We start from the raw sequence: 12,595 nt of genomic DNA, 5'->3' as shown, positions 1-12,595 counted from the left end.
TTTGCTGCTGTCAGCTCAGAGCTGCTTCAGTTCTTTTATTCCCCCCTATCTACCTCTCCCTTGCTCATGCTTTCTCAAAGATAAACATTAAAAAATAAGAAGAAACGGGGGTGCCTGGGTGGCTCAGTTGGTTAAGCATCTGACTTCAGCTCAGGTCATGATTTTATGGTTCATGAGTTCGAGCCCCACATCGGGCTCTGTGCTGACAGCTCAGAGCCTGGAGCCTGCAGCCTGCTTCAGATTCTGTGTCTCCCTCTCTCTGTCCCTCCCCCACTTATGCTCTCTCTCTCTCCCAAAAATAAACATTAAAAAAAATTTTTTTAAGAAGAAATTGATAGCTTTTCTCCAGAAAAATTTATAGATATGGAATCTGCTTACAAAGTACCCAAAGGGGGGCGCCTGGGTGGCTCAGTTTGTTAAGTGTCTGACTTTGGCTCAGGTCATGATCTTGCAGTTCATGAGTCTGAGCCTTACATCAGGCACTCTGCTATCAATGCAGAGCCTGCTTATGATACTCTGTCTCCATCTCTCTCTGCCCCTCTCCCACTTGCTTGCTCTCGCTCTCTCTCAAAAATAAACAAACATTAAAGGGTGCCTGGGTGGCTCAGTTAGTTAAATGTCCGATTTCAGCTCAGGTCATGATCTTGCGGTTCATGGGTTTGAGCCCCGTGTCGGGCTCTGTGCTGACAGCTCAGTGCCTGGAGCCTGTTTCAGATTCTATGTCTCCCTCTCCCTCTGCCCCTCCCCTGCTCATGCGCTCGCTCTCTCTCTCTCTCTCTCTCTCAAAAATAAATAAAACATAAAAAAATTTAAAATAATAAACATTAAAAAAAAAAAGTACCCTAAGGACCACAGATCCTTGTTCCTACAACTCCATCTTCAGCCCAGTCATAGCCTCCTGAATGATGCCACCCCAGTTCTGTTTCACTCACTTCCTTTCCAACCCCCTTAGACTCACCTGCTCTCCCATCACCTCCCCTAACGCCAAGTATCCCTTTTGCTCTGTTGCTTCATCTCTGGAGACCGGTACCTAAACAGACAAGCTAGGCAGGTTAACTGCCTGATGGGAAGAGGCTTGGGGTGGCTTCTGTAAGCTCAGCCCCAAGTACAGTGAGGCTAAGGTCAGGCTCAGCTGTCCTAAGGTGGAGCTTAGGGAAAAACCTTGGTGTTTGAGACTGGGGCATCCCCTGGTGGCCAAATGGTGCCAAATGGAAGCTAAACTCTGTGGAGGACAGTAAGGAAAACTCATTATCCATCATGACCATTCTCTCTCCTACCCATCTCTCTCTCTTCCCCCTCCCTCCCCCTCCCCCCCCCCCCCCCCCCCCCCCACAGTCACACCATCATAAAACACATCCCCAGAGGTTTTCTTCTTTTTTAATCAATGACCACCTTATCCAGCTTTGGAAACCTGGACAAAGAGGAGGCTGAGAAGAGGCCTGGTTCAGTGTCTGAGGGTCTCTGAGTGAGTCTGCATCAGCAGGTGGGCCCCAGAGGGCCTGTCCATGGGTTGGGCACAGCAGTTTCCTGAGTAAGAGCCAGCCCCACCCTCAGGGCAGCACCCAGCCAAGAAAGGAATCAAGGCCCTCCAGGCTTCAGCCTTTTCCCAAGGTCCTCAGGACAGTCAATAAATAGGTTAGATTCTGAGCCAGGCTTGGGAGGAGGGAGTGTGCAAAGGGCAGGATCAGCTGCCCAGGGACCCCGATGATTCCCAGGTACTATCCTGCCCCTTCCCACAAGGAAGTAAATAAATAGACCTCCAACTCAAGAACAGGGGCGTTGGAGCAGGGGAAGCCTCCCCTTGAGTTAGTAATTAAGTCTCATGTTAAAAACAAACCAGCCCCAATCCCTGCCAGTGTCTACAAAATCCTACAGGATGGGGTGAAGGGCTAGCCTGCCTGGGGGTACACAGTACCCAGCCCTGCAGGGTCCTGGAAGAGGTCTCATGTCTGTTCTGCAGCTCCTGGGGCTCCCTCTTCCTTTGGGGGTGGCTCCAGGAAAATTGGGATGATGGATGGTGGCTTCTTCACCCTGGAAAGATAATTTGAAAATGTATAGGGAAAAGGTAATTAGCTATGCCTGCTAATCCCACTAGACTCTCATGTCCCAGGGCAGAAAAGAGTCACTCACGAGTAGGGGGAGGCTGGGACGCCCACCACCAGGAAGTGATTCTTCTTCCGAAACAATCTCCACAGGCCCCGGTGGTTGCCACGCACATCCAGGTCCCAGATATGGAGGCACTGGTAGGAGTGGGACAGAGTGAGAGGCAAGGGTCAGAGAGCTGTGGGGAGGGGCCACTGAGGACCCTTGGCTCAGCCTCCAGCCCCTCAACAGTCTCAATTTGTAAAAGGTAGCATCTTCTAGAATATGGAATTGGACAAAGGGTTTGAAAGAGGGGTTCCCAGAGGATGAAGAGAAGGTTCTGAGGTAGAAGATTCCAGAACAAAGGCTCCCTGTATCTGGTGGGGAGGAGTAAGCCTGGGGTGGGTATGTTAGTGGGGCACCTTGGCAAGCTGGGTCCAGGTGATAAAGTCATCATCTTTCTCCATTCGGATGAAGGCCACATAGGTGTGGCCCTCTGTGTCTGGCAGGAAAGAGTCTTCACAAGGGTTCTTGCTGTGGTCCAGAACCTCAGCTTCGCTGCAGCAGAGGGTAGGGGAGAAAGGCCACGACAGAGCCTGCTTCATGGGTGTGTTTTACAAGGCCCTGTGCTTAGTTTAAAGCTCTGCTATTGCTGCCTTGAAATTCTTAATTTTTCAACAAGGTGTCCTGCTTTTCATTTTGCAGCAGGACCCAAAAATAATGGGGCCAAGACCCCCAGTATTTGCCTCCTCACTCCCTGCCATATATCCCTACTGCCATAGGCCATACCTGAGCAGCCTGTGAATTTCTGCTTCATAAGCTTCCTTCTTCAGACTGAAGGAGAAGGAAAAATGGGTCAGGGGAAGGGGTAACCCCTCAGTTCCAGGGGCAAGGCAAGGGATTACATGGGAATTGGGTGGCAGCAAGCCTGGGGTAAACAGCAGGCCCCAGGGTTGGAGGGGAATATTGGGGATTGGTCATCAAGGCTCCTAGATATCCTCCCCTCTGTTCTGTCCCCATCCCTGACCTGTCCACGTTCCTGAGCTGGACACCTGGAACCGTGTTGAACTTGTGCTTCTTGAAGTAGGCCTCCTAAAGTGGGTGTGAGGGTGAACATCAGGGCATTACACTGTCAGGCCCACACCCGCCCATTGACCCACCACGTAGCCACAAGGCCCACAGATGAAGTCCTGGACCCACAGAGGTCCCCCTAATTTCCCTCCATCTTCCCTATCCTCCTCTTTGTAGCATCCTTGGCCGGCTCTCATAGCCTTTTTTTTTTTTTTTTTTTAAGTTTATTTATTTATTTTGAGAGAGAGAAAGACTGTGAACAGGGGAGGGGCAGAGAGAGAGGGAGAATCTCAAGCAGGCTCTGCACTGTGAGTGCAGAGCCCAATGCAGGGCTCAAAGAAACTGTGAGATCATGACTTGAGCCAAAATCAAGAGTCAGATGCTTAACTGATGGAGCCACCCAGGCGCTCCTGCTCTTACTAGCTTTAATTTCAGCTCCCCCATTGCTAGAGACCTCATGCCCACACCAGCAGCTCATGCTCCTGACCCCTGGGTTAGTCCCTATTCCCAGTGGTTCTCCCCGGGTCTGCTGTTGTAGAGCCACAGAAGCCAGAAGCAGGCCCTGTGGGGACCAGAGGGCAAAAGGCCAGGCTGAGCTGAGACGGAGGAAAGTGCTAAGACCAAGTAAGTTACTGAAAGTGTCAATGCCTGCCCCTCTCTGGGAGATGAGCAGGGTCTTGTATAAGCCAATCTTTCAGGGTCCTTCTGGAATCTAGGAGGTTCTAAGCTGACCATATGTTCCTTTGGGCTGGCCTGTCTCAATGCATACTCTTGCTTAACCCTAACCCTTTGGACACAGCCATGTAAAGCATGGAGGCCTGGGGACCTCCCTGTTCACTTTGGGCTGAGGCTTGGGCCCCTCCACTTGCAAGGACAGGAGAGGGCAAAGCTTCCAGGGCTGCATAAGCGCCTGGTGGCAGAAATCCCCTCCCCACACCCACAGTCGGGTGCTAAGAATAGTAATAATAAAAAATATACGAGCTAACCCTTATATAATGCTTGCAGTTCAAAGCATTTTACATATATTAACTCATTTAAGCCTCGTAACCTGGAACCCTTGTGATAGGTAGTATCTTTATCCTCATTTTACAAATAAGGAAACTGAGGCCAATGAAGATAAGGAATTTTCCCCAAAGTTAATAAGTGGCAGAGCTGGGACTGCTCTAGAGTCCATGTTCTTGCTCTATCTACTATTCTGTGCCCACCTCCACAATATCCCTGCCTCCCACTCACATGGAAGTAGCCATTCATGTTGAGGCCAACAATGCCGAAGTGGTAGGATCTGGAAACATCAGGGATGATGCACTCTCGGCCTCGGCGTTGTTCAGGCATCCGCATCCACATGTCCCAGTCCCAGAGCTGGGGGCATGGAAGATTATAATGGTTAAGAGGTTTGGAGCTGGGAGGGGACTCCAGCCCACTCACCCTACCCTGCCAGGGCACCTTTTCCGGTGTGGGCCACTTGGGCTCAAGCTCCTCCTTATACAGGGACTTCCTGAGCACCCAGCCCAGGCCAGGCATGGTCTCCACACGGTACAGCAGTGCTGGGTCCTCAGCTGTGTGTTCATATCCCTGGGGACAGGGGTGTCGTGGTGGGAGGTATCAGCTTGGTGCTTGTGCTGTACCAACACCCCAGCGGACCCCTGGCCACTTGGCTTACCTGGTCGTTCCAGGCAGAGATACAGTACAGGCTGTCATCCTCTTCTAGTAGGTGGATGGACTGGCTCAGGAAACTGAGACAGGCAGGGTCCAAGGGTTCAGGGAAGGACAAGGACAAACCCAGTCACACAGTGATGCTGGAGGAGCTAGAGATGGGACTCAGGAGTCATGCCTGCTTGTCCCTTTCCCCAAATCCCCACTGTCTCTACCCATCCTTCTACTCTCTACTCCAACCCCAACACCTGCTGTCCTACCTTTGCAGGCTTTCCCCCCACTTTTAAGCTTATTTCCCTCAGAAAGCTCTCCCAGACACCCCACTGTCTTCTTCCCTGGAGACCCAGTTAAGCAAAGAGGCCCAAGGAAGCCTATAGGAGCTGAGTGGAGAGGTACTTATGGAAGGGCACTCCCCTCACCTGAAAAAGTCCACAGCAATGTCCAGGTCCTCTTCCAGAACCACGGCAAACCTGGCTTCCTGCAGGGGGAGGGGGACAGCATGACCCCAAGGGGGCCTTTCCCATCCTGTGCCTCCTCCACCCCCATCTTATTTCTCAAGCAGCACTACCCCTGTTTTCCAGATCAGGAAGCTGAGGTCCAGAGAGGAGAAGAGCTTGCTATATAATAAGACCAGAACTTATACCCATGTTTCTCCTCCCTAGGTCCAAGGACTTTGTCCTTACTACTCACCGGAAACAGGTTGAAAGTGGCAGTGAGGCTGGCTTTGTAGTGCTGGGTGGGGAGCGGAAAGAGGGCACGTGAGCTTTGGGGTGGATGGCAGGGTCAGGTGTCTGCCCCTTCCATCCTTGCCTAGGCAGTACCTGAGACACACGGGCATTCTTGATGCTGATAGGAGTGTGCTGGATGCCCCTTAGACCAAACAGGGCCACCACATCCATTGGCTCCTAGAAGGCATGGCCACTGGTCACCATGTGAGCCACCTCCCCCTGCCCACCTTGCAGGCTCCACCATGCCAAACCATTCACATTTCACAGCCCTTGCCTCGGCCGTCTCTTGTGATCATTGCTACTCAGCACCCACGGCCCTGAGCTCTGCTCTTCCCATAGCCCCCAAACCCCACTCACCTCATAGTAGCCATCGATGAAAACCGTTATCATCTGGGGAGACACCCCCTGGGCTGAGAGTAGAGAGCGCAGCATCCTGGGGAGCCCAGGGATGGGTTAGGTCTCTGTCACCCAACTCTGGGTTCCCCTGTGCTTATAGATGGGTCCACATCCCCCTGTTCACCCACATGGGTGAATGGGCCTAGAATCTGTTGCCTTTCTGCCCACCTCAAGAGTTCCTCCTGCAGGCAGATAAGCTTGAGGGTCCCACTTGCTAAGCACCCTCCTGTTCAGTGCTGGATACAGCCCACTCCCAGGCTCACCTGTACAAGTAATTGGGCCGGTTCCCTGCAATCACAGCCACAGGCACATTAAGGACCTTGTTGTCTGGGAGCTGAGGGAGAAACAGCTTTTAGTTCTTGCCTCACTCCCTCTTCACATTGGGATGCCCACCTAGGGAAGAGTTCTTTGGGGAGAAGGCGACTCCAGAGTAGAGAGGGAAAAGGCAGAGGGTCTCCCTGTCCTGGCCCTCCCATACACTCAACCCACATCCAACTCCAGGCCTTTGTTCACATGGCCTACTCTTCCCCCCAACAGGATGCCCCCCCGTCTTTCAGAGCTCAGCACAGATCCTCAGGTCCTGGTTCCCTCTCAGACTGAGGTAGGGAAAGCCCAACCTGGCTCTTTCCTAGGGCCTCTGGCCAAGTTGAGAAGGAGTCCAAGCCTCACTGTCTAAGGCTGCACTCACTGGGTCAGGGCTGAACTCGATGGGTGTGGGGTCCTTGCAGCTGCACACACTCCCATAGCCTTCAACTTTGCTGCAGAAGCGCCGGCGGCGACGGTTCAGCTCTGTGTCTGCCCAGTGGCACTCAGCCTCTGAGGGAGGGATGGGGTCAACAGGATGAGGCATGTAGGGGCAGAAGACCAGTGTGGTTTACAAAACCCCAGGCACTCAGTCAAGAGAATAAAGCTCCATTAAGAGGACCCAAATCCCCACCTCCAGCCCAGGCACTGCCCTGGAGCCCAGACCCCACTAACCCCACCTTCAGCTGAGCTCAGCGGCACATCTGTCTTCAGCAGGACTGGGTCCCCCCAGGAGGAGAGGGCAGGTGACTTAGAATGTTTCTCCCCAAGGACAGGACCTAGCAGGGGGCAGGAATGAGGGGCAATGGGGGCCCAGGCTCCAGTTTGAAAGCTTCTTCCCAACTCTCTGCCCACTTTCATCCAGCCCACCACTTCTGGCTCTTATTTGCCCCCAACCCCACCCCATCTCTTGGTGTTCTGTTCCTTCCAGACCCGTGATACTTTAGGGTGGATGGCCCATGGTGCCGGTACCTCCTTTCCGTCCCACGAAGGCCCAAGTGTCCCTCCAGCCCAGGGCAGGGCCAGCCTGACTGCCCAGGCTCCTCAGCAGAGCCTTGGCCGTGTCCTTGAGGTGGAAGGAGCCCTCGTCCTGGGAGACCAGAGAAAGTGGTCAGCCTGCCTGCCATGGTTCCAGGTGACCTGGCTTCATGGAGCACTCGCTATGTGTCAAGCATCACACAAAACCTTTTATTTAAATTAGCTCGTTAAATTATCCCAACAACCCTCTGAGGATAGTAACCACAGTTAAGAAAACTGAAGGTTTAGAGAGATTCTGAGAATTATCCAAGACGGCCATGCTAGTAAATCCTTACCATGATCCCATACAATCTGCATCTCTCTGCTCTTTTCCCACCACTCCCCTCCCCTCCCTTAGTTTGCTCCAGCTCCACTGGCATCCCTGCAATTCCTCAAGCATGCTAAGCACCTTCCCACTTCAGGGCCTTTGCACTCGTCAATCTTCTTCTCTAGAACACTCTTCCTCCAGATAGCCACCTGGCCCTCTCCTTACTTCCTCCAGCTTTCTGTTCACATGTCACTTAACAGACACCTTCCCTTTCTAAAATGCATCACCCATTATTCTGTCTTCCCTGCTTCACTATCTTCAGTAAGTTATCATTTCCTGACATCACACGTTTATCTGGCTTTTTTGTTGTTGATCTTGCCCCGCAGAATGTAAGCTCCATAAAGGTTGCTTCTGATTGTAGCTCTAGCACCCAGATCAGTGCCTGGCATGCAGTAGTTGCTCAATAACTATTTGCTAAATAAAAATGACAAGGCTAAGATTGGAACCTGTATTACCTTCCTCCAGAGGTTCTTCCCACTATGCTTTATGAGGGGTATAGAACCCAGGGCCATGAGCAAAGTTGGAATTGGGGGCATTGGGAGAAGGACCAGGGCAGAGTCACTGACCTTGACAGTGCAGATGAGCACTCGGCCAGGTGCCACCATGTTGAGGAACAGCACCATGGCCTCATCCTCATGAGGTGAGTATGTGTCAAACACACGCTTTGCCATCACATGGCCCTGGCAGGGACATACCTCTCATGAGTTAATGTCACCAGCAAGGTGGGCTCAGCTTCAGCCCTCCAGGTCCCCCACCCCTAGAACCTCACCGTGGCCTGGTTGAGAACGATGACATGGATGCCCCGGCCTTGCTCCCGAGCCTCGTCCTCTAGCACCTACAGAGTGGCAGAGACAAAATCCAACTCTTCATGGTGGCATTCAAGGTCTCTCTGTCTTATGGGAATTTAAAAAATCAGCTGCATGAAACCTCTCCTCCTGCCTATGCCTCTGTTAACAGTTCTTTTGTGACCCAGCCTGAATGCCACCTCTTCCAGAAAACCTCCTTAAGTTATCCATTAGAGAGATCAGATCTTTCTAGAACCCTCCTCTCTACGGCTTTCAGACTCTTAGAGCCCTAACGTCTCTTCCTCGTGCTGGAGATATTATAATCCATCAGATTAAGCCCCTCGAACTGGGGCCAGCTCTGATTACCTCTAGGTCCCCAATGCCTGGAACTAGGCTGAGGTCAAAGAAGGGACCAGAAAGCAGTTATGGGATAAGTCAATGAATTATCTACCTACTGATACTAACGATCACTTTGCATAATATTCCACTACATGCAACACATTTCACATACTTTTCTTTTAATCCTGACAAGGAGAAATCATTAGTCTCAGCCTTTAGATAAGGAACTGAGGCCTCCAGAGCCACATAGTTTGAAAGTGGCAGAGATGCAGTACCCACTTAGGCAGTGGATCCCAGAGCCACGGACCCACACCCTGAGTAGAATACAATGACTGTACACCCGACACTGGCCCACTTACCGTAGTGCCATCCACAGCTACATATACTTTGCTGCGGCTTGAGTACACCTCCACATCCAGAACCCGTCGGGGACCACTGCCCCTGCGCCGTGACGGCTCTAATCGGCCCAGGGCCTCATCTGTAGAGGTGCAAAGGTCAGGGAGATGGTCTTTCCAGCAGCATCTCATCCCTTGGGATCTGCCTACCATTTCAGCTGTGAGATCCCGGGGGACCCCTCCCCCACCACCACTCCACCTCAACAGCCAATCCCATCCTCAGCCTGGCCCCACCATAGTCTTGTTCTGGCTCCGAGTCTCCATTGGCCTCACTGATTGCTCGACGCGTGTCCAGGATCAACTTGATGTTGACAATGACGGTCACCAGTAGGAAAAGCACTGCCCCTGTCTGAGAGGAGCGGTAGGGATGACTAAAGAGGGGCACCCCCTCCAGATCATTGAGGGTCTTCCTGAAAGGAGGGCCCTGGCTGCAGTGAGGACACAGGGAGATCCTGGGGCCTCTTGTCCCTCTGTCCACCCAGTTCTACTCCCCCCAGCCAGGGTCCAGTTTCACAACCACCTCCTCCTGGGAACCACCCCTGACCCTTCTCTCTTCATCAGGGCCCTTCCTACCCAGAGCTCCTGTATTCTTCCATTTGAGGCCCTGATTTCCTTGGTCCCCTCCACAATTAGTTCCTAGAGGTGGAGCCAGTCCCAGAGAACCAAGCTGGGGATCAGAAGACCTGGGTCTTAGCTCTGACTGCCTGACAGGTGTGTGTACCCCTGGGCAAAGCCTTCCTGATTAGACTTCAGGTTTTTGTCAGAAGCCTAGGAGGTTGTACTTGGGTTCTGATTCTAGAACTCTGGGCCCATACCACCACCTCGTAGCGACGTGACACAAAGAGGTTTCCTCTCTAGGAACCTGCCGCCCCTTTCCAGGGTTGGGGGTAGCCAAGGTAAGTCCCAGTGCCAATAGTCTAGGCTAGGGTAAAGCTGGGAGGGAACCCCTAGGAGGTTTGGTACATTTCTATACCTGACAGAATCTCCGCAGGGCCCGCTGGTTGGTCAGTTTATACTTCCAGGTAAGATACCAGCTCCGCTTCTTCCGAGCCCCAAAGGGCTTGATGAGGGAGCTGGGGTTCCAGTCGTCCATGCCGGATTGGGGAGTCACCACTGTCCTGGCCAACCCATGCCTTCAGGAATCTGAGAAGACCAGAGGGTCACATGGAGTAAGGTGTTCCTCCCAAAGTCTGATGCCTTCTAGGGAGACCAGGGAGGACCTCCCAGCAACGCTTCCCTGAAGACATCCACGCTGTGTGACCTGAGAAAAGTGGCTCAACTTCTCTGGAGAGGAAACCTTCAGAGGGGTCAGATCACCTGGAAACTCCCCCTGGGGCTGGGGTAACTGACACAGCTGCTCGGGGACCTTCCCCCCCCCCGCCCCCCCCCCCCCCCCCCGCCGCCCCCCGCGCCGGAGAAGGGGCCAAATAATCGGCTCTCGAGGTTTATCAGCTCCTAAAAGGGCCAAGCTCCAGGTCTTCCTAGTCCTGTTGTGGGCAAAGGGCGGAGACAACCCCCTTCCCCAGCCCCCAATCCTCCACCCCCTTGCGCCCTCGCCCTCTCCTATCTGGCCCCATTCTTCTCCTCCCAGGGCTCGGGCCGCCTGAGGACTCGGGAGACCTGCCCCGGCCGCGCCACCCCTCCCGGACTCTTGCCCAGAGGCACTCACGGCTCAGAGGGCCCGGGCCCCACTCGGGCCCCTCTCGGGCCCGCACTGCTCGGCCCGGCGCGCCGCGGCCTCCGCCTCCTCCATGCCGTTCGCGGCCCCGCCCGGACCCGGCCCGGCCCGCCTCCCCGCTTCCGCCGCCGCCGCCGCGGGGTGAGAGGGCGGCGGGCGGCGCTTAGGGCGGCGGCGACGAGTGTCAGCAGCCCACGAGTGCCGCGAATACTCAGCAGCCCCTGGCTCGCAACCAGCGGGCGGGGTGGCTGCTGGGGGAGAGCAGATCCGCCCCCCCCCCCCCCCCCACTCCCGATGTCTTGGTCCCCAGCATCGCCGATGGCAAACTGGATTAAAGTCGGAGTCCTAGAGCTTTGGACTAGACCACTCGGGATTCCAGGGTCATAGGGCCTACAGGCCTCGGACACAGCTACCTGCTCCCCTTGCTTGGCCAAGGCTGCATGCACCTAGGTCTAGGGTATGCAGGCCTAGGGTATGCGTTTGGAGGCTGAGGGGAATTAAAAACCTGCTTCTACCACGACCCGAGACCTTGGGCAAGTCACTGCAAGTCTCAGCCTAGGTTCCCTCATCTGTGAAATGCTTACTCTATATGATGCTTACTCTATGCCAGTCACTGTTCAAGCACTTTACTTCCATCAACTCATTGAATTCCACAACCCTATGAGTTAGGTGCTATTACTAATGAGGCCCAATGTCACAAAGCTGGGAGAGCTAGAATTCAAACCTAGGCATCCCAGCTCCGGATTTTACTCACAACCCCTGCCCTATACTGACAAGAAAAATACAGAGTTGTTGTGAAGGTTTAATGAGATAATACATATAAAGCACTTAGCTTAATATAGTAATTCTCAAACTTTACCTTGCATCAGAATCAGTTGGAGGGTGTCTTAAAACACAAATTGCTGGGCCCCATTCTAAGAGTTTTTGATTCATAGTCTGGGGTAGAGCAGAATACTGCATTTCTAACAAGTTTCTAGGTGATGGAGATGCTTATTTGAAGTGAATGGGTAGCTATGCAAGTTGTAAGCAGAGGAGCAATATAGTCCCATTTAAGAGAAGCTTTACTGTTTTGTGAAGACTGTTTTAAAAGGAAACAGAGGAAGCCAGACCAGTTAGATTTTTTTTTTTTGAGCTCTCCATATTCCACCTGCTCCCTACGTGGTGGGATGGTATCCCCCCACACACACACACCAAATGTTAACAGTACTTATCTTAGAAGCTAAGATAATAGGTGATTTTTCCTAATAAGTATGTATTAGAGAACAGAAGAAAATGCAACACATTTTATTAGCATTTGAAAAAGATGTCCCTCAGGGCTCCTTCCTGATCTTCACTCCTCAATCTCACTTTCTATGGAAGATCATATCCACTCTCTTGACCTCTGTAACCACCTAGATTCTTACACTCATATCTGCAGTCCTAATATTTCCTGAGCTCCAGGCTGACCTGTATCTAATTGCCTGCTGGACATCTTCACAGGCCCCTCCAACTCAATGTGACCCCTGCTGTAATCATCTCTTCCCACTCTTAGATCTCTTTTGGGGTTCCCTTCCTTGGTGAATGACAGCAGGAACAGCTGAAATCATCCTTGACTCCTCATCTCCAACAACCAGCCGAGGTGTCTTTACTCACCAGCATACTCTCTGCACCACGCGCAATGGCTAGCAAATGGTAGATGCTCCATAATATTTATTGAAATCACTCGTTTCCTGAGCAAATACTCATGAATGCCACTATAAACAAATAAATGTAACCAGTCACCAACTCTTGTCAGTCTTACCTCCTTAAGAGTCCTCCATTGTGGTCTAACTGTTCTCCAA

The 12,595-nt window shown here is 52.6% G+C and overlaps 1 protein-coding gene and 1 long non-coding RNA gene across 5 annotated transcripts; one reads left to right on the top strand and one right to left on the bottom strand.

The window, feature by feature from the left end:
- Nucleotides 1-1,361: 1,361 nt before the first annotated feature.
- POMGNT1 (protein O-linked mannose N-acetylglucosaminyltransferase 1 (beta 1,2-)) lies at nt 1,362-10,878 on the bottom strand. 3 transcript variants are annotated; one of them, XM_060626324.3, is made up of 22 exons: nt 10,767-10,878; nt 10,071-10,240; nt 9,332-9,446; nt 9,062-9,180; nt 8,348-8,413; nt 8,145-8,258; nt 7,206-7,323; nt 6,914-7,012; nt 6,619-6,746; nt 6,194-6,264; nt 5,892-5,967; nt 5,628-5,711; nt 5,497-5,538; nt 5,226-5,284; nt 4,814-4,886; nt 4,597-4,725; nt 4,387-4,512; nt 3,110-3,174; nt 2,872-2,916; nt 2,505-2,640; nt 2,131-2,240; nt 1,362-2,031 (listed from the first exon to the last, which is right to left on the bottom strand). In XM_060626324.3, exons 2-22 carry the CDS (start codon nt 10,188-10,190, stop codon nt 1,944-1,946), a joined length of 1,983 nt encoding a protein of 660 aa, XP_060482307.1. In that variant the 5' UTR covers nt 10,191-10,240; nt 10,767-10,878; the 3' UTR covers nt 1,362-1,943. The 3 variants fall into 3 exon arrangements, with proteins under 3 accessions (XP_060482307.1, XP_060482308.1, XP_060482309.1); XM_060626325.3 differs by having other exon boundaries at nt 9,371-9,446; XM_060626326.2 differs by lacking the exons at nt 10,071-10,240; nt 10,767-10,878 and adding an exon at nt 9,671-9,698.
- LOC144617253 (uncharacterized) lies at nt 9,771-12,539 on the top strand. Of its 2 annotated transcripts, none has more exons than XR_013557612.2 (3): nt 9,771-9,993; nt 10,302-10,404; nt 10,689-12,539. It is a non-coding gene; the product is annotated as an uncharacterized LOC144617253 (long non-coding RNA). The 2 variants fall into 2 exon arrangements; XR_013557613.2 differs by having other exon boundaries at nt 10,302-10,438.
- Nucleotides 12,540-12,595: the final 56 nt, after the last annotated feature.

Source organism: Panthera onca, chromosome C1, assembly GCF_046562875.1.
Source record: "Panthera onca isolate mPanOnc1 chromosome C1, mPanOnc1 haplotype 2, whole genome shotgun sequence".
NCBI lineage: Eukaryota > Metazoa > Chordata > Mammalia > Carnivora > Felidae > Panthera > Panthera onca.
Note: the sequence above shows the minus strand (reverse complement) of the source record. Positions and strands in the feature narration are given on the sequence as shown.

Bases quoted from the DNA above. Each gene is read 5' to 3' on its own strand.
- POMGNT1 (XM_060626324.3), bottom strand. From the start codon at position 10,190: ATGGACGACTGGAACCCCAGCTCCCTCATCAAGCCCTTTGGGGCTCGG. The intron at 5,285-5,496 runs GTGAGTAGTAAG...CTCCCCCTGCAG, and splicing joins CCACTTTCAACCTGTTTCCG to GAAGCCAGGTTTGCCGTGGT. The intron at 2,241-2,504 runs GTGCCCCACTAA...CACTCCTACCAG, and splicing joins CCTGGACCCAGCTTGCCAAG to TGCCTCCATATCTGGGACCT.